Source organism: Sturnira hondurensis, unplaced genomic scaffold (assembly GCF_014824575.4).
Source record: "Sturnira hondurensis isolate 20B ecotype Veracruz unplaced genomic scaffold, ASM1482457v3 Scaffold0014302, whole genome shotgun sequence".
Lineage (NCBI taxonomy): Eukaryota > Metazoa > Chordata > Mammalia > Chiroptera > Phyllostomidae > Sturnira > Sturnira hondurensis.
Window position 1 is genome coordinate 7,481,000 of NW_028086933.1, and position 22,284 is coordinate 7,503,283.

At 35.4% G+C, this 22,284-nt stretch overlaps 1 protein-coding gene across 1 annotated transcript in view; it reads right to left on the minus strand.

Annotated features, from left to right (window-relative positions):
- PHYHIPL (phytanoyl-CoA 2-hydroxylase interacting protein like) overlaps window positions 1-13,054 on the minus strand; it is a 51,179-nt gene extending 38,125 nt beyond the window's left edge. Inside the window, exon 1 of the mRNA XM_037062748.1 lies at window positions 12,673-13,054. Within this exon, the coding sequence (XP_036918643.1) occupies window positions 12,673-12,778 (106 nt within the window). The 5' untranslated portion in view covers window positions 12,779-13,054. The remainder of the gene's footprint in view (window positions 1-12,672) is intronic.
- Window positions 13,055-22,284: the final 9,230 nt, after the last annotated feature.

Here is a 22,284-nt window from a genome sequence, read left to right on the forward strand (position 1 = left end):
TAGTCTGAAAAAATACGCTATATTGTGCTGTATTATGTGATTTTCGGTAACATCCAAACAAAACTTTGCTTGCATTCAGAGAAAAAGTGTCCTAATGTATAAAAGGTACGGCTCTGTTCCTTTTAAACTGAAGTCAGAAAGTATATGCTCAAGTAAAATTTTATAAACACATTATTATAGGCATATCTCATTTTATTGTGCTTAGCTTTATTGTGCTTCACAGGTGTTACACATTTTTTACAAATTGAAGGCAAGACACTTCACCACCAGCAAATGGTTACCACCTGCTTTATTGCAATACTTAACTACTATAGTGGTCTGGAACCAAAGCTGCAATTATCTTTGAGTTGTATGCCTATACCTGTATGCAGAGTTCAAACAGTTTTAGGCAAGACTCAGGTGCATGTGTTTGGCCCTGCAGCCCAAATTAAACAGAAGGGCTTACTATGAGTTTTGTGTACTTCTCCAATTATATTTGTGAAGAAGTTATTCTAAGTTTGGGACAGAATTATATTTTTACCAGTATAGGCAATGAGATAATTACCTATAAAACTAGAAATGGATCCCTAGTTAAAATGAGAAATGTTAAAGAAACGTTAATATGTATACTGATGCTGATTTGACTCAATATGTCTCAAAGTCTTTCTATTAATTAGTACCCATTGATTTTTCAGGTAATATTGAATACACTTGTAACTACATTCAAAATGAAATAAATATGCTGGAAGCTCTCACAAAATCTAAAATACAATGCTAAATATCAATGATAGTCATCTGTCAGGTAAATGTGTATTGTAGTGACAGAAAGTGATAACTTTTCATTAGATATCATTCAAGCAGGTTTTACAAATAAATATATAGTGTGCATGACATTGCAACAAATATATCAAGTTAATGAACTGTTATCCAAAAACTTAAATAAAACATTGGTTACATGTCTGAAAATGCTGAGAATACAAAATTATGTATCACATATACTTGATTAACTCAAATGCTGACATTATGTAAAATCTTTCCAATGTAACTGAATGAGAGAGAATAGGAATATGACAAATTGTTCCTCATACATTTGTAGAAGTTTTTCAAATAGGTAAATGCAAGGATGGTACAATGGCAAACAATGAAGAAAATTTTAATGTCTAAATCAGTTTTTAACATACCATCAGCTAAATTGTTAGAAGTGTTGAGAAAAATACATTAAGGGAAGTAGATGAAATTTTAAAATCTAAGTAGTGGTAGTTCTTGTAAAAGCTGTTGCTAGATTTTATAAAGTAGTAATTATTCCCTAATAAGGACTAATATCAAGACATTTTAAAATAGTTTTAGATAATCACATACAACCTATTTTTAAATTGAAGATTTTTTGAACGAATTATAATGTTATGAATAGAAAATTTCCAAACTCTTTTTTTAGACCAAACTTAGGTGTATATCCTGAAGGAAGATATAAGTACTTCAAAAGAAACAAGAAATACTTTATTTATTAATTTAAAAACCCTTTGATAGATACCTTTCAAGTAAAAATAAGGGGCAAACTAATTTGGTTATCCAGCTATTTCATAAGCTGAACAAATTCAATTTGACAATACAGTTACAATGATACCAAGCTTATAAATGCAGAAGAATTGTCAATTTCATTTTGGTAATGAAATTGATTCTTAGTTTTAAGATTCACTACACAAGTAAATTCCACTCTTCTGAAATTTGAGAGGTCAGTAAAAAGATATGAGCTTTTTTCCTTTATGTTATCAACAAATATCTCAGAATATAATGAAATACATTATTTTCTCAATGAACAGTGAAGAACCTAACTCAGGGATAAATCAATTCTATCACCTTCCTCCAAAAGGGATTCTTAACCCTTTGTCTCTACCATGAAAAGACATCTTACTGTTTCTCTTTGTATCATTTTATTTGAAGAGTACCCTGTAAAGGTAAAATGAATTTTAAAATATTACCATTTGCCACTACTTTTCTGTATGAACCAGAATTTCCCAAGAACAATACAACAAAAATAAAACACAGAATTAAAGTGGAGTTTGAGCTAATATAAAATAGAAACGTTTAAATATTATAACTGCAATTTTAATTTCTCACTATTCTCGATTGACTTTATCTGGAGAATGCCAGAAGTTTGAAATGCCAGAAGTTTGAAGTGTGTTAATAATATCCTACTTTTACTTGTTAGAGTTCTTCAAAATGTGTTTTTTTAAAAAACATTCTCTACAAATTAGAAAGTTTGAAATCTACTAATAAGATTTCAGATGAGATAAATCCAAACTCCTAATCATGGCATAACCTATCTGTTCCCAACTAGCTTCCAGTTTATTTTCCCACAAGGAATACTTCTTTCCTTGAGCAATACTAAATGCTATATATTCCTAGAATATATATTCCTATGTGATTTTTTGACTTTATATATGTTCTATGTCAGAAATGCCCTTCTCCCACTTCTGGCAAATTTTATTTTACTTCTCACCTTTAACAGGAACCTAAACAACAAAACAAACAAACAAGCAATATATAACCAACGACACTGAAATCAAGAACAGGCTGACAGGGACCAGAGAAGGGAGGGAATTTCAGGGGAAAAGGGGTAGGATTAATAGGAATATAAAAGACACATGGACAATAACTGGGTGTGTAGGGGGTGGAAATGGGAGGGAGGTGGGGAGGGATGGGTGTGGGGGCTGGGTTGGGAGTCAAAGGCAGAAAACTGTACTTAAACAACAATTAAAATAAAATTAAAAAAATAAATCTTATTAGTTTAAATAAATAAATTAGTTTAAATAAATAAATAAACCCAGAAAAAATCTTTCTTTCCTCTGTGAGACTCTAAAGAATTAACCACTTTCTTTTCTATATGCTACAATAGTATTTATTACCACGTTATTACCGTTATTTAAATATATTGTTTCCTTAAATGCCAGTGAATTCTATGAATACAAGATCCAAGTTATATTCATTCTTGGACCTTTTTACCCTCTGTTCTCAATACCCTAAAGTTGAAATACATTTAGAAATAAATGGTAAAAATACCAGTAAATTAAAAAAAGAAAATATAGTGAAGATATTAACTGAATAAGTTTAGTACCTAAAAATTAATCATTGAATAAGAATAGAATGGTACTTTCTTCTAGCTAATGTACTCAAAGTGTGGTTAGCAACATATTTACCAGTCTGTGATGAGATAAATCTAAAAAAATGATTAACTAAGCATTTTAAAACTTTCATAGAAATATGACTAATTTTTATATCTGTTAAATCTTTTGGATTTCTTAAATTTCATTTTTCTAATAAGTCATTTTACTTGTATTTTATAAAGTATAAGTCAGTGATAGACTGGATATTGGAAAAAAACAACAAAACATGGATAGACTGAGAAGTACTACAATAGAGTATGGAAGACAGAAAGATGAGACTTTGACCTTTTTTTTCAGTGAGAATTTAGTTTAGAAGAATACGAGATACACATAAATGCCTGTAATATTCATCAATATAACTATCCATAATTCTCAAAGTTTACATCATCATTTTTTCATTTTAAAACATACCTATTACTAGAATTATAATTATCCCAGAAAATACTAATGCATAACTAATATTGCCTTCTAAAGTTACTTATACGAAGACTAGATTTTGAGTTTAAATTAGGACTTGTTTCTCTTACTGCCTGTCACACTAAATGGCATAGACAGCTACCCATCCTTAACTGACTCCACACAAAGCTAGCTACCCTATTGCCAGGTAAAGCTTTTAGCTTTCTCCAGCTCTGTCTGACCTGCATAATCTAAAATGCTGGTAACATATAAAAACAAAATAATTGTACTTTTTTCATCAGCGACTCTTCTTTTGATATTTTTATTCCTATCACAAGAGATTAATTTATGTTCTCAGTCCTCGACATTAGGGGTTGGCAAATTATTTCTGTAAAGAAGCAGATAATAAGTATTTTAAGTTTTGTGGGCTATTTGGTCTGCTGTTACAGCTACTCAACTCTGCTGTTTCAGCAAGACAGTGGCTGAAAACAATAAATAAAGAAATGGGTATAGCTGTGTCCTAATAAAATACTACTGGAAAAAAACTGGCAGGATGTTTTCAGATATGGCCCAAGGCCATAAGTTTGTTGATCCCTTGTTCTGCACCACAGATATAACACAAAAATGAAATAATTAAAAAACTATCACAAAGTACATGCTCAAAATTTGAGGGGTTTTTTGCATTTATCATCAGCTTTTTAAATTGAAAGACTAAGAAATCTGTTAACATTCAGGCTTACAGAACATGAGACATTATTTTTCAAGAAAATCATTGTGGTTTTAATTTGCATTTCTCTGTTGATTAGTGACCTTGAGCATCTTTTCAGGTCTGTTGGCCATCTGTATGTCCTCTTTGGAAAAGTTTGTATTCAGGTCCTTTGTCCATTTTTTAGTTGGATTGTTTGATAGTTGGTTTTTTTTGTTTGTTTTTTTTTGGTGTTGAGTTTTATAAGTTCTTTATAAATTTTGGGTATTAGTCCCTTATGAGATGTACTGGTAAATATGTTCTCCCATTCAGTGGGTTGTCTTTTTATTTTGTTGATAGTTTCCTTTGCTGTGCAAAATCTTTTTAGTTCGATGTAGTGCTGACTGTTTTTTTCTTTCCTTTGCCTGAATAGATATCAGAAAAAATACTGCTATGACGAAAGTCCAAGATTTTACTGCCTATGTTTTCTTCTAGGATTTTTATGATTTAAATCTTATATTTAAGTCTTTAATTAATTTTGAACTTACTCTTGTGGGTGGCACAAGAAAGTGGCTGATTTCATTTTTTTTGCACATATTTGTCCAATTTAACACCATTTATTTAATAAACTACCTTTAGCCCATGGTATGGGCTTGCTTCCTTGTCAAATATTTGACTATAAAGGTGTGTTGTCAAAATGGCCATCATCAATAAATCACCAAACAACAAGTGCTGGCAAGGATGTAGAGAAAGCAACCCTTTTGCACTGGTGGTGGATATGCAGACTGGTGCAGCCACTGCAAAAAGCAGTATGGAGATACCTCAAAAAATTAAAAATGGAATTCCCTTATCCAGAGAGTCCACTTCTGGAAATTTATATATTTCTGGAAGAAACATGAAACACTAACTCGAAAGAAAATAAGCACCCCTATGTTCATTGCAGTGTTATTTATTAATACAATAGTCAAGATTTAGAAGCAGCACAAGTGTCCATCAGTTGAGTGGATAAAACAACTGTGGGGCATTCCCACAGTAAAATACTACTTGGCCATAAAAAAAGAAAACTTTACCCTTTACAACAGCATGGATGGACCTTGAGAACATTATGCTGCGTGAAATAAGCCACTCAAAAACAAGCACTTTATGATTTCACTCATATGTGAAATGTAATGAACAAACTTAACTAACAATCAAAATAGAGAAAAACTCATTGATATAGAGTAGGCTGACAGCTCTGGGTGGGGGTTGGGGGTGTAGGAATTAAGCAAAAAAGAAAAAGGACTCAGGAACACAGACAATAGTGTGATTGCAGAGCAGGGAGGGAGCGGTGGAGGTGCTAGAGGATATAAGGGGGATAAATGGTAATAAAAATACAATAAAAAAAGAAAGGAAAAAAGAAAATCAAAGTAAGCTTACTAAAAATTGTTATGCCTTGTCTTTAATGTCGTATGTCTAAGGAAACTATCCCTGGGTGTCCAACTCACAGCCCACACGCCACATACAGCCCAGGATGGCTATGAATGCAGCCTAACACAAAATCATATATTTACTTAAAACCTTTTTTATTCCCATCAGTTTTCATTAGTGTTTGTGTATTTAATATTCGGCCCAAGACAATTCTTCTTTCGGTGTGGCCTAGAGACTCCAAAAGGTTGAACACCCCTGCCAGGCCTTTCATACTATAATTAGATAGCAACACTCCTGTTGACTATAAAAAACAAAAAGAGATTTATTTACACTAATTGCCACAACCACTGTAACAAATAATATATGTGCAATAATCCCCACAGAGAAGCCCTTTTAAAATGAACCACAAACTTGACTGAAATAGTCATAATATCACAAACAAAACTATAATTCAGAGTTGGATGCTTTTTGTTTAACTCACATCTATTGGGCAACCTCAAAACGCAGACCTCTTGGCATTTTTAACAAACCTGGAATGTAGATTTATTTCATGTTTGTGGTTCCAAGTTGGCCTTTCCCAGCATGCGATCACTCCTTTCCTTCAAGGGGTGAGACAGTTTCAAACTAATGTCAAATCCAAATCTCTTTTTCACCGAAGTTCTAGTCTCCCTAGTGGAACACGAAGGTCTATGAACAATCTCTATCTCATTCTAGAATTCTTTTCCCCAGAACACAAGAGAAATTGCTAAGTGTTTAGTATAAGTTTCTAAAGGCACTAAGTGTTTAGTATAAGTTTCTAATCTTACAATTAGATTCCAAATGTCTGAACATAAACGCTCTTAACGCAAAATCCCTCTGAAAATTCTCCTGACTTGAAAACTACCTTTACACAAATGACTCAAAAATCTCTACTTCAGTTTTTACTTAGTAATTATTCTCAAAAAATTATCATTGGACTATGAGTAGACTTCTTTGAATAGCAGGAATCAAGTAAAAGAAGTCTAAAATGTAAGTAAGTAGGTTTTCTAGTGGGGATTACACTGAAACAATAATGACAAGGCAGTATGTATTATTGTTCTGGGAATATGATTTCTGTGAGAAAGGGAAGTGCCCCTGGAAAAGGGCTTAGAACACATTTGGATGTTCACTGAGACATAAAATTTGAGGTGTAAAAATTGTCACCATGGGGTATTAATATTATTTTCTTTCTCCTTGTTTTATTTCTAGTCAGTGAATCTTATGATTTAAAATTCTAAAGTTATTCCTGATCAATTTCCATTTTACTCGAAAATTCAGTGACAAATTCTTAGTGACTCTTTCTTTATTTCTTTTATACTATTGCCATTCATTATCCTTACATATAGAGACAATGCTATGCTGATACTGTCTACCTCCTTTTTCTGTCAAGATTCTTCAACTCTATACATTTTTGCTAGAAGCCTTTCTCAAATACTAATTTTAATTTGGAATGTATGTGAATAAAATATAGCCTGCTCAATAAGACAGTGTAACTACTGTCTAGTAATAAAAAGTATTTTAAATAGTTAAAGAATGAGGCAAATGCTTTAGAGTAGTAAAGACTGAATTTAAATACATAATTCACAAATAATAAAAAGATCATTATAGAGAAATTTAACAAAAATGAAAAACCCAAGAAAGAAGCAAATGTTATAAGACAAGACTTAAATTATGGGCCTACTAAGGACAGAGAAGAAAACCAGAAGATAGAATTATGCTTACTATAGTAATTGATGCAGCTGCTATTATTACTGAAGCCCAAGATAAAATATAAAAGTAATCAGAAAACTATACTCACAAAAGTTAAAGGAAATACCAAGACTGGGCCTAAAGAGGGGGAAATATGAGCAGTGATAACCCAAGTGACTTGGAAGTTGTCTAGTGTTCTATGGAGTGAATTTCTGACTGGCTTACCCAGGCAACAGAGCAAGTTGCCAGTGTTACTTTCGTACTTATGACACATCAGGCACTCTACCACTGGAGGGAGTCTGGTCACATATCCTTTCATGTGACTTGTACTCTAATAATTTCCTATTCTTTACTGGAAATGAAGTAGAACCACTACCAGGAATATGAATTGGTATACATAATCTCATGGTTTTTAAGCTTTTCTTTAGAGTTTGTTTTAGTTTTTATTTTATTTTTGTTTCATAGTAATAAAAATTTACACTATCTCTATAGTTATATCTGGGTCAAAAAAATGAATCCAGAGGTCACATATAGTAGTACAGATCTATCCTTATAAAAATAATAAAGAAAAAAATTGTTAAATCAAGAACAGAGAACAGCTCTGATACAAATGCCTACTCAAAGCTGGTATCAAAGTCACAAAGCACATGAAGTGCAGCAAACAGCAGAAAGGAGAAGCTGAAAAAAACTTGCAAGATTAAGGCTGACAAGGATATTTCTGATGGGATAGGAAAATATAAGCAAATGATACATACTGTAACTGTGATTTTAAAATTCACTCTCCTTTTAAAATTCAGAATTTACAGTTTCCATTTACTACTCATGAAGTTAAACTGATATAAGAAGTTACTAAGTAAATAAAACAAGACTGAAATGAAAAAAAAACAAAGATCTAAACAGTGGCAAAAAAGAAAAAGAAAAAGCAGTTCAACTCAAGAATGTATGTCAAGAATAATATTCCATTTACAATAATGCTCTCTACTTTGTGTCAAGACTTGTGAGAAATGATATATAATACTTCACTGAATTATTTTAAAAAGCCTATAGGATTGACATTAGTATACCCATTTTATATGAGAAAGCTTGAGGCTAAACAAAAGTAAAGTAATTTGCTTAAGGTAGTAAGCATATCTATCAAGAGTCAATACTGATTCTAAGGCAGTATCACCACAATGCTATACGTATGCCAAGTGAGATTCAGTCATGATTACAGTACATTTTTGTACTTCTATAGGTTACATTTAGGGATACCCCTCCTTGATGTCTGCTTCAGAAAATGTCATTAAGGAATAGCTAATACAGCACTATGACACCAAGCATTTCTGTGTTACTTTATGTTTCCAAAGTTAAAATGTGTTTAATTCACATGTCAATAAGCATAAAGAAGTCCCAACTGATTTATAAGTTATGTAGATAAAGTTCAAATTTAAAGAAATGTATCTTTTAAAAACTATTTATAATGGAGCAAACCTTTTTCCTCTTCCTCCACAAAACTATTGTTAGAGACAAAGACAGGGAAATTTGGCAGCTTCTGTCTGTGCGATTTCTTTAAAATGTGTTCCCCTGCTGCCTAGCTTCAAAAACTCAATAAACCATATCTAAGCAGTCAAAAACTGCCTTGATTATGGAAAAATACTTGTTAAAGCTAGGAAACCTTGGGGGTAGATTTAAGTGCTACACCACAAATTAATTTTGCATTTTCTCTCTTACGATTATACGTATGACACATCAGTCACACAAGAGAGCAAGGAGCTCAGATGTGTGTAAAGCAACAAACGGATATTTTTTTCCTTTTTAGCAAGAAAAGTTTAAAAGAAAGTTTCTATGTACATATGCATGATAAAAATAATGAAAAGTACAAGTAATGTAGAATTCTATGTGCGAGGTGGGGGGTTGTTTTTCCTTATGGGTAAATTAGAGCCTGATGTATTTATCTGAAGAGACCGGAAATAAGAGCTTTCCCATATCAATGCTTGTATATGAGAGGTTAATGCTTTTTTCCCCTCAATTTTTTGAAAGCCACTATTAAAGTACATTTTATGTACAACTTGAGTATATTCAACACATCAGAAAGGAGGAACAGAAAGTCTTCTAGTTGCAATGGAGATTATACAAACTACTCTATCCATAGCACATCTACCTAGGTTTCTCAATAGAAGTCTATCCAGAATCATCATTTTGACCTACAGCTAACATCCATGAAGGGACCACGAACTAGCAAGCAAGAAAACATATGTAGGATAAAAGCACACATAAAAATAATACATGGGTGTAATAAGAAGGACCTCTGGCTTAATTTAAAAAATCCAATTATATAACCACTTGGACCCTTCCACATTCTTCATAGACTACTAAATACTTTGAGAAACTATGAAATAAAGAAACATTGTGAATTGTTGCTAACAATATAAATAAGAAAAAGGCATGTGACAGACAAAAAATATATAAAAGAGGAAAGCCAAGGAAACATGAAGATAGACAAAGTTATGTGGTCTTAGTTGATGCAATATGCAAAACAAATTTTAAAACATCTATAAGTGGAAAGGGTAAAAAAATGTATATTTAACAAAAATATTTTCTCCTTTTGTTTTATTCCAGTTCTAAGGAATTTATGTTGCTCTCATTTTTCCCCATTATCAGATTAATAGTAGTATAAAATAGAAAGTTAAAGAACAAACATGACAAATGTATTTTTATGATCATAAAATTATGACAATATAGCACTTAATATACCACATATTATGTACTTAAGCACATAAGAAATCTTCTACCAAATCCTAATCTATGTTATATGTTTACAGAAGTAAAATAATGACACCTGACAGGAAGTGAAAGGAAGTGAAGGGAGCAAATAGCATCTATCTAGTTAAAGAATTTTCAACATAAAATTATGATAAATAAGGCCTGGTTGGCAAATTTAATGCAACATTTTAAAACTGTTCTGTAAAAACAACTGTATAATCTTCTCTAAGTAAATCTTATGTAGTCAACTTATTACTGTTTGGAATTGACATGTAAACTCACAAACTAAAAAAAAAAATAATTATTTAACAAGCTACACAAGCTATTTCCAAATTTTTACATACCTTTTAATGGAAAAGTTAGGCTCTTTGCATCTATTGGTATATGCTAGTTTATAAAATGAAACCTTATTTAATTAATCTATATGTAATCAATTAAAAGTCTGAAAATAAGTAGTAATTTTTAGATATTGCTTAGTGCCAGTACCACTCCCCAAATGTTACATAATTTACTCATTTTGGGGGATCCATAATATGAACTGAAACAACTAAAAAATACTACCAAAATAAAATAGCTATCACTCTAGATGAGACCACAATAAACACAGCACCAATTTTTGCACTCTACACTATGAACTCTGTAAACCTCATAAAAAAGTAAAAAAAAAAGTTATTTTCCTTAATATCTTGAAAACATGTGGTAAAGGTAATTTTAAGTTTTACAATTACTTGGTTCTGAGAAACAGCCATGAATTGCCTATTTCCAATAATTATAGTAATGAGCTTTTGATACATCATTGAAGTAAATGAAAACAAAGTCAAAATATTTACTAATAGTAACATTACAAAAAGTCATTTCACAAAAGTATAAACTAAAATGATTATGACTTCTTATGTGGTATAGTAAAAATAATCTTTATAGGTTGCTAATGCAGGCTTACATTTGGAATACCAAAATAATGACTTTTAGATGCCATAAATATGTGCACCTATTATCATGGTGACCAAAATAGTCTAAGGATAAAGAAAATATAAGCAGCTTTTGCAAGAGTATTTATTTATCCATACTACAAGTGTTTCAGAAGTTATTTACACTGTTTTGGCTTCAAAGAACAGTTATTCTGCATCCTTAATTTATTAATAAACAAATTCAATGTTCAGTTAACCTATACTGTACTGTATAGCAATGCCTAACTAAGTTATTACCATGTAAATGACTCTGGAAACAAGACTTCTGTTTTCTCTTTGGATTACAATCTGATAAATTTTACGACCTTACTGTGAGCTTATTAGTATCTCTACATAACCTTGGCTAAAAATATTTTTAAACCATCATCTTGATATATAGTTAAACATTAGTCATTTACAGCCAAAGGTGTTCAGGCTCATTTTGAAAATATAAATTATTCTTCTTTTGTCAGATGTACAATTTCACAGTTATTTGACCCATCAATTGCTAATCTGATGACTTCTTTACAAATGAAGTTGTATTCCACATTATCCAAATAGCACTGACTCCTCACCTACTCCAACTAACCCAGAAGCACGAACTACCCATATTGTACATAGTACTAACTTATCTCTAACGCTTAGACCTATGTTCCATTTCATTCTTTAGGAGTCTGCCAACTTTAACAATAAAGCCATATAAAAAGACAAAGTGATCAGAGGCAACCCTACATTGATATTTCTCTCTCTCTCTCCTTCCCTTCCCCTCTAAAGATAAATAAAATCTTTTAAAAATAAAAAAAAGACAAAATGATCAATATTTGTCACATATTCTGAATCACAGCAGATATATTAGGCCACTTCCTCTACAGATTTTCTCCTGTCTGAACTTACTTTTACTTTATTTTAATTAAATGCATTGGGGCGACATTGGCTAAATGATTATAAAACCTTTACAGATTTCCGAGTTTCTCAATGACAGCCCCAAACCAGGAAGCTTGCGGCTGTCCTTGGTGCTGAAACTATTTTTCTGCCCCTTCTCTGGGAAAAAAAAAACCCCGTCATTCCCAATCCCATTTTGAGATGATAAAAATAATTCTAAATTGTGTGTGTATTGGGGGCCGGGGGATGTCTGAAGATGGGGGGTTTGAAAAAGGAACTGATAAGTTTCTGGATAGAAAATGCTAACTAGTGTGTGCATGTGTGTGTTGGGCGGGGGTGGGGGTGGCGAATCGGGTTGCTAGAAACATCCAGAGGGCATTTCCCCCTCGCTGCCCAGAGACCCAGGAAACCGGGACTGCGGCAAAGACTGGGAACGCCTGGAGCCGGGCAGAAGCCGCCGGCAGGAAGGCGCCCTCGCCGGGGCAGCTCCTCGGCTGGGGCCCTGCGGGCGAGGACAGCCAGGAGTGCCGCGGCTGGGGACGACGGCGACTTTACGTGCCAACGCGCCAGCCCCGGGGTCCTTTTGTTTCTGGGGTCTGAGGGCAGGACACCTGGGCTGAGGGGGACCCCCACCTGCATTTACTTTCACAGAGGGGTCAACAAAAGACCTTGCTGCCGGGCAGGCAGGGTCCGCGGAGCCGGAGCGGCCGCGGCGCCTGGGCGCGGGCTCGGCCCTTCTCCTTCCGGTCCCGGCCGCTCTTACCGTCCCGGTCGCACAGCTGAATGGCCTCCAGGCTGAGGTTTTTGATCACCTCCTCACAGGGGCTGGTGGGGCTGTTGAGGGCATGATCCAGGCGCGGCACCTCCATTTTTCTAACCCCCTTCTCAAGCCCGCCTGCTTCGTATCCAGGCTCTTTCGGTGACCGGGTGGGAAAGAAGGATGGGAAAGGGAAGGGAAGTGGCGGAGGGGAGGGGAAGAGGGCCGAGACTCGGCACTGAAGGGCCGAGGTTGAACCCCCGGGCTAGAGAGCCGCAGCGAAGCGACAGCCCTGGCAGAAGCTCAGGGGAGTGTGCGCCTCTGAGAGACCGACAGGGACCCGCGCCAGCGCGGGAGGCGCGCGCTCCTGGCTGGGAGGGGACGCGGCGCCCAAGGAACGTGAGGAGAAGGCGCGGTGCGCGCACGCTCGCGAGAAGACGCGCCCACCTGCTGGCGCGAGGCGCTCTCCCTCTCCCCCGCCTTTCCGCGCGCACGCGCCCCCGGCTGCCCTCGCGCCGTGGGCCGCGTAACCCCGCGCGTGAGACCTCGGAGGGCCCACCCAGCGGGAACGGTGGGCGGCTGCGGGTCTGCGCGCGCTGTTTGGCCCATTCTGCTGGTAAGGGAGATTTGGCGTACTTTTCCCTCCTCACAGTGTCAGTTGGAGCCCCGGTTAGCACTGCGGCGTGTCTGCACGGGGAGGTGACAGTGAGCATATTGGTTATTGGAAAAATAAGTGTCTAGACCCGTTGTATCCGAGTTTTGGAACCAGTGGGCTCTCTTCTCCTGCTCAGGGTCTCTGGCTGCTAGACCCCCATAGTCTGCTTGCTCAGCCGGACCTTCCTAACAGCTTCGTCCGTGTGAGAAATGAGTGGATTGAGGACTGGCAGGATTTAGGGACAGAACCAAACTCCGCCTCTTCTTTATTCTCCACCTCCCTTCCTTCCATATAACGGGAAAATGTGCTTCTTCAAGTTACCCTAAACTTGTCTGCCCGTTGTTCTTAGTGGTAGTGAAGATTCCGCAGGGCACTTGGTGAAGGTACAAATGTTTTTAAAATAAAATGGATGCATGTCACAGCCTACTGACTTCTGTTGCCTTTTGCTTCTTTGGAATAGTTTTTAGTTCTGCTATCTCAAGATCAAAAATAATGACTCCCCCCTTTCGGTGTGGATGCACATTCGAAATTGAAGTTCCTTTTTATTGGTTTCCCAGTTTCAAATATAAATGTTAGCTAATAAAGTAACAATTTCCATATAAATTGTTACAGTGCTGCCCTTTCTAGCCACATCCATTTGGTCATAACATGCCTAAATGTAGTTAATTGAAGCCTCATAAAACAGAAGGACTGGCTCTAGGTAAAATAAGCCTGAGAAAAAAGTCAGCGCAACTGCAAGCTGCTAAAAATCTGTGGAAGGTAATTGGGTATCTTAAAGTGAAGTGTCTTTATGAACTTAGGTATTAATGAGGATGGACGTCCTTCTTGTAGTTTGAGAGAATTCTTGTGTAAGGTAGGGGTGTCCCCAAGGAAAAAATAACTTATTTGTTAAGAAATATGACAACCATAATAGAACAACAATAAAAAGCAAAAGATTGCTGTGGTCATTTAGAATCATTTGTGGAAAAAAAGAAATATGACAAGGTGACACATATCGGTGAATTTCCCGTGTTCAAAAGCCTGACTCTAAAATATAATATATTTAATAAAAATTATATATTAAACAAATAAAAATAAAGTAATTTTTTTTTAAAACCTGGCCCTGGAGGACTAGAACTTGATACTGTGAGCCCAACTATGGTGGGTTCATCTTTCAGAATACTAACATCAATTTTAAAAACCTCAAAAGGAGCTATGTAAACTAGATTACCAATTTATTGATTTACAGGTGAAACTATAACTCATGCTTATAATTAAAACTATAACTCATACAAATATTTATTAATCACCTGCCATGTCTAAGGAAAATGTACTGGATATTTGAAATTTTGAGTTGAAGTCCATCAGGAAAGAAAGACAACAAAGCAAAATTATATGAATGTTATGAGAACATGTGGAAGCTCACACAAGGGTCTTAACCTAGTCTAGTTACTCAGGAAAGCCTCTAAAATGGTTTTATTTTAAGAGAATGGGAAATTATTGAAAGGCTTTAAAGGGCAAATTCACATGATCAGATTTTGGGGCCAACATATTTGTGTAATGAGGAAGGGGGGTGATGTTTTGAGAACTAGTAATGTGACCTTCTGAGCACAAGACCTATTCAATCCAAGGCAGCTTTTTGCTGAGGACTTAGATTACATCAGAAATACAAAAGAAAGAGTTAAGTTGTTAAACTTCAAGATATTGTCAAGAGATAAAATGTAATTTTGTTGCTTTGGCCAGGTGGCTCAGTTGGTTAGTGTCGTCCCCTACCTATGGCTTAACAAATCAAGGCTAGGCCTAGTGGTCCAAATGGTAAGAGTTTCTCCCATAGTGAAGGCGAGATAAACTATTCCACCATAAAGGCTTAGGGCAAGATTATATAAAGAAGGCAGTAGCAATGAGGTGGGTAAAGTAGAAGAAAGTTTTATTCTCTTTGACATGTAGAATTATGAAAAGGATAGAAGTGCTCAAGAAAGGCCACCAATAACAGGCTTATTCTCACCTGGAGGATGTAAGGTGAGCAGGTTTAGCTTTAGAAATATAGAGATAGGTATCACGACTCAAGGGCAGAAAAATTTTTGTCCCAATTCTCAGATCTTGGGAAGGATATCATTTGGCCAGGCTTAGGTTACCACATTCAATAAACCTTGAACAAGGCATCATAGGCAGAGGCATGTCAGGAGTTTACTTTCCAGACAGCTTGTGTACTCAGAAGGTAGCTGAATTGAGAGCTAGCAGACCTGCCATGAAGCCTGATGTTAAAAGAGCAAGGTGATATATTCTAGCAAAAACTGCAGGTGTATCTTCTACAGCAGGGATGTTTACCAAAAAATGAGTCCTTCCAGTCAGAGATGGCCACCAGGCCCTGACCAAACTGAGAAAGAGAAAGCCATGTGGAAAGAGACTAGCCACCGACTGCAAGTGAAAGACCAGAAGCAACTAGGCACCCAAAGGATGTTGCCACAGAGACCAGAAGAGAAAAAAGACCTTCTAATTCAGTGACCCTTTGTCCTGATGCCTCAAGGTAATGGAAGCTCCCCTCTTTTGATATTCCCAAATGCAATCTAAAATAGGATGTCGGGGGAAAAGGTAGGAATATGAAAGGCTGAGGATCTTACCTGAAAAAGATGAACTTTATCTAAAGGAACTAATTAAAATACTGACCGAACCCAGGTTCCTGGATTAGACGTGTGTGTGTGTGGGGGGGGGGGGGGGTGTATACTGATTATATACAGGCATATATATAATCAGTGAATGAAATTTCATGAAGATGACCAAATTAGTTTTAGCTAAAATGAAAACCCTCTTCATACCTAAGTTGCATTGTGAGTGATTGGAATTCTCATACATTTTAATTGTTTAATTGTTAGCTTGAGGTGCCTGATATTACTGTCAAAATCTTACCAATCATTCCAGCTCCAACTCAAATGAAACATTCTCTGTGAAGATTATTCCCTCTGCCAGAAATCTTTTTGTTTTATTTCATGGGGCTTTATAGTTATCCACAGACACAATTACACTATGATTTATGTTACTAGTATACATGAAGAATAAGACCCAAATTTGAAAAGGACTTTACATATATCCTATTTAATACCTCATCCAATGTTGAATCCTTTGATAAGAAGTTGTTTATCTTTTAATAAATAGTAACTTAAAATACTTAGGAAGTAATCCTGAGCCTTACTCATTCTGTGCCCAAACCTGCCTCCTGTAAGGTAACTGCAGAGGCCTTAACTTTCCCCTCTGTTAGTCATATACAATAATGATAAACTTTCTTTCATCTTCTGCCAATGCATGTTCAATTCTCTGGCTAAATATTCCTGCTTCTTTCAAACACTTCTGATGGCACAGTGCTTTGAGTCCCTCTCTCACACTAGACACTGTCCTCTGGGTAGTTCTAATTTTCTAAGTGTCCATAGGTGAACATTCCAGGTGTGAAATATAAGAAGAATATAAATAGGAACATAGTAGTCTGTCACAACCCTTGCTCTATATGCCAGACATCTTGTAACACAGCCCAGGAGCGCATTAGCTTTTCTGACAGTGATGTCACTTGGGTGCACATCCTGAGTTTGTAATCACATAAAACCTGTACTGCTTTCCTAGACATTTGCAATTTCCCCTGTGGTACTGTGAAAATTAAGCATATATAGTATTTATGTAGAGAAGATGCTCAGTACAATTTGCTGAATTATTTGATTGAACTTCAGTGCTTTAGTGTGTAGAATTATATTGCTGCAATTATCCTAGAATGTTATCAAACTCAAAGTAAAAATAGGTAACAAAGTCCTTTAGTTAAGCTTATAAGTACAGAGGTCATTCTTAGATGAACCACAGCCATAGGCACTACCCACGTTTTTATGTCTAGGCACAAGACAAAAGGGGAAAAAACAAAACCATAGGTAGAAGCAAATCAAAAAATGCATTGCAAATGAAGGAGTGTTTTTTTCCTCTTAGACATTACTATAACTTTTCCTAAGCCCTCATTGTAAATGGTAGGACAAGAGAAAGGTTGATCAACAGACAAAGTTGAGAACAATCCAGATGTTCTACATTCTTTCTACTGACCCAAGTCGGTGGTGCCTGGACTTGTGAATATCAAATGAGATGATACATATGAAAGTAATGTGTGAACTTTTGGCCATCTCACAAAGGTAGGATATTGTTATTATGGGACATTAAGAATGCCATTCAGAAAGGATATCTGGTCAATTTTACAGTATAAATTTCTGGGAATATTTTAATACTTATATAGCTATTTGAAAACATTAAGAACTTCCATATTCAAAATGTCTTCATAATTTAGCACAGTGATTTTCAATCTTTTTTTTACCTCATGGCACACATAAACTAATTACTAAAATTTTGGTAGCACACCAGAAATACATATTTTTTGCCAATCTGACAAAAGTAGGATTAATTTTTATTTATTCACACCAGGTAGCTATTGTTATATTGGCTGTTGTCATTTTTTTATTTGACAATCTAAGGAAAAAGATGTCAGTGACCCTGACTAAATAGTCAGGTATTGCATGTTTTAAAAACTCTTGTAGCATACCAGTTGGAAATCACTGGTTAGTGTGTTGGGATCCTTTAAAGTTACATTAGATTATATTTGCTTTTGGTAGACTTAGCTCAATGGTAGATTTTTTTGCCAAGCTCATAATCAAATATTGAATTTGATTCAATATGGAATCTTTCCCTAATATTTGATTTACGCACTCCTAATTCTATATCATCACATGGTGGGAGAGGGTGAAGACCTCTTATGACTTGATCCATTACAAACTCATGCTGTCAAAATTCAGCTTGCTTAACAATTCAATAGCTGTTACAGACTTTTCTCTTGTAAACACCGCCGCCCCCACACACTCTCACTTTCAAAAAATGATCTCTCCCTCACTTTCCTGGAAAAAAAAATGTGAACACAGAATGACATTTTTCTTTTTTTCTTATCTTTAGCTCAGTAGGTTTCTTGTAAAACTTGCTACATTTCCTTCCCTCATATGTGCCCTCCATTCAGTGCCTATATACTGTAGAATAGAGTTAGCTTCCTATTTTTACCCCTCCCAGCTGCTTTGGTCTTATTTTCCTCTGTTTCTTTTTCTTTTAAGATTGCCAAATCTCCTTAATTTAAAAAATTATCTTACTTGAACCAGTTTCTATCTATTTTATTAATATTCTATGGTATGTACAGAGCCCATTATAAATTATGAAGCTCTATAAAGGTGTTATTACCCCAATTTCCTTTTAATTCTCATACAATTTATTATCCACCTTCACTACTCTGATTCTTATCCTTCAAATGTCATCTTTGGATTTGGTGAGATTTTTTACATCACCAAATATAAAGGCATTTTATCATCTGCAACCTCTTTGCTATTACAGCAGTTTATTTCTGCTGAACTTCTGTAACACTGAACTCTACTGGGTCTCTTCCTACATATTTACCTAACGTTTGTCAGTTCTAGCTTCTAAGCTTCCCTCTTGAATGTAGGTATTCTTTAAAGTTCAACTTCTGACATTATGTTCTTCCCTGTTTAAAGTCATTTTTTTTCTGATAATGCATGCATTCCCATGAATTTTAATGTCCTTTTAATATTTAAATTTTCACCTTATGGTCAAATTCCTATCTCAAGTCCCCAACTATAAATAAAGCTATTGCCCTGTTTCCAACGTTTTTATTTACATTCCCGTAGCTGTTTCTAATTAATTAATTCATCCCCCACACTGATTGCCTTTTCTAATTTTCCTCATTATTGTCACTGGCAGCAGAACCCTCTTAGTCCCCAGTATCATCCAACTTTTTGGTTTTCTCTTTAAATTAAACTATCCTCAAAGCAATTAAAATTTGCAATATTTCTTGAATGTGTGATTTTTGTCTGGAATTATAAGAACCACTACCACATTTAGGTTTTCAGTATTTAGACCAGATTATTAAAATTCTCAGGTACATCTCCATTCTTTAATCTAGGTGCTGTTAAAATCAGTCCTTGAAAGCACTAATCAGAACCTGTTCAATAAATTACAGTGGCTACCTATTTTTGTTCTATAGTTAATGATGAGCTACGAATGCTTTTTAGACAGGTATATGACAACAGCAGTTTTTTAGAAAGATTAATCTGCCCATGTTTTATAAGCTGAATGGAATGGAGGAAGATGGGAGTTTAGGAGATTATCACAGTTCAGCCAATTATAAGGTAATATTTATAGACTAGGGCAGTAGAGTTGGGGATGGAAAGGAAGCAGTTTGAGAGCAGCGTTATACTATTGTGTTTCCAAGATTTAAAAGAATATCCTTCAATGTTTTGATATTTTGAAATATTACATTGTTCACTCAAAATGCTATGAGTATATACTATAAATATTGATATTACAGTACAGCATCACATGGCATATGAAGCAAGAAAATGTATTATATATACTTTTTCCATTTTAAAACCCAGTAGCTATTTTCCAATGATACACAAGCACATTAACCTGAAGAACTAAAGCAACATCTAGTCTTTATTTTATATTTGTGAATAAACAAAGTTCAGTTAAAAATGTCCTCCAGAATAGCATTCTTAGAATAACTTACGCTGTCACTAGTCAAAGTTTGAAAAGAGTTGGTGTTAGAGGGACTAAGTCTTGGAATGAATGGAGAAGAAAGAACTTTTCTATAGACTGGACTACTCTGAGAACCTGTCTATTCTCTGGTCCTTCCTCTTCTCTTCAGTATGTATTGTAGTATTTTCAGAACATGTTCAAGAACACAGTTCTCCCAAAGTGCCAAAGTGCCAAGGGAATCTTGAAAATATATCTGGTGATGAGAGTTGTAAGTATACGGCTATAATCAATGTGCTGATTAACAAGTTTGGGGGTCTTGCCTTCACAGGTGTGGCTTTCTAGTTTTGAGTTTTCCACCAGGCTCAACACAAATTCACTACCATCTTTGCATTATTGACAAACAGACCTCTACTCTATTCCCCTTGAACACAGCTCAAAACCACTTCCCTGAAACACTGATTTAGTTACTGTGCTCTTAAATCTAACCACAGAAATTTCCTAGGGTTTTTATCTCAGCAGAAATTAGCGATGTGAATTTTATAATAATTAACACATTTTGTTTTCCCAAAGTTCTTTCTAAGCTAAAGAAATGCCTGCAGGATTTCTAAAAGCCCTTTCATTTTTCTGAACATCCAGCCCTCTCTCAAACTGTACTGTGGCATTGGTGATGTTATATAGCTCACATTTGCCATACACTCATTAGTAAGAAACCTAACAACCACCACATCTTGCCTAGAAACTTTTTCAATAACATTTGTTTTCAGAAACCACCACAATGCCTTTAATTGGAGTTTAACTTCCTGACTCCATCCGAACTAGGCCTGTTCCAAGATCCATTATGGGAAAAACTTAAGGGTAGTTAGAGACTTAGTAATAATGAGATTATTCAGTAAGTAACATCCATTGAATAGACTCAATGCTATGTATGTATGTATGCAGGTATGCAGTTATGTAGGTTGGTAGGTAGGTAGGTATGAATGAAATCAGTGAGCATTATTGAGTAGCCATTAGGTGGTCTGTGATGATACAAGGAGAGACACTGCCCATGCCAGCATTTCTCTCTTTACCTTAAGTTATTGCTGTTATTCTAGAATGTGGAGAAATGGAGTTGCTTCCGGTTAACTAATTTTATCAAGAGGAGATGGCATCGTAAAAATTAGCAGAGTAGCTATTCATAGGAGCCATGGAGACAGATAATTATCACCTTCTGCTCTTCCTAAAAATGTCCCTGTTATTAGGACACATAAATTAGACTATTTATTATTCAAATATGTATTCATATTCGTTGTATAATACTTATAAAGGTGTTAAATGCTTTAACATTTGGAAGTTTTGTTTTTTTCCACTGCCTTTCCTGTTTGAAATTTCTCCACAATAGTTATGCCAAGTTGTATGTGTCTAGCAACTAGAAAACTGTTGGGTTAGCCAAAAAGTCCGTTTAGTTTTTTTCTGTAAAAAAGACACATTTTTCGTTTTCACCAATAACTTTATTGATTTGGATATTTTGAGTATGTCAGCTATCTCCTGCTCTTGGCTTCTAGTGGTTAGAGGCCAGGGGTGCTGCTAAACATCTTCCAATGCATAAGACCACCCCACAACAAGGAAATATTTGGCCTAAATATCAGTTGTACCTACAAACTTTGCAAATCACTTTTGACACATTCCATCAGTCACAGCACCTTCTCCATACACTTCATTGATGCGGACACCAGCTCACGGTGTCCGCATCTTTATGGATGAAATGAGACATTCACACAGACTACTGAGTCCGGTGAAGGCTTTTGCTCTCAAGGGGAGCAAAAGCCTTGGCCTGTGCCATGACCGGCCTTTATTGAGTTTCTCAGCACATTACATGATGGTCTTCATTTACTATGCACAAGTTGCTTTAGATGGTTACCTTTTACAGAAAACAAAGGAGCCATTGCTGCTAATCAAATCACAGAAGAGGGATATTTGCAAATGAAAAGGACAAAGGTGGTTGAACCGGTTACATTTATCCTTGGAAGGTTTAGCATGGATTTTAGGAAGTTATTTTGCAGTAAATGTTTGCCAGTGGGGGCTGGGCCCACATCTTGTGGAATAGTCTACACTGTACAATTTTTTTTTTTGCATTTCAGTTGCATTTTTATGTTTCTTAAAATAATAAAGCATAATATGCCAAAACATCTTGCATATCTTCTTCCATCTTCAGTATTAAAATGACTACACAAATATTCACCAATGTTGATAAGTTTTTTAAATTCACATTCATATGACAGCCGCCACAATACAGTCTAACAAAATTGTTTTGAATGAAGTTAAAGACAGCTAATAAGCACTACTAGAGTGATTGTACAGAAAAAAACAGATAAGCTTTTTGGTCCACCTAATATTTCCTCTTGAAATAGCCTATTCTATCTACAGAGAACTCTAGAGTCAACATCAAACAG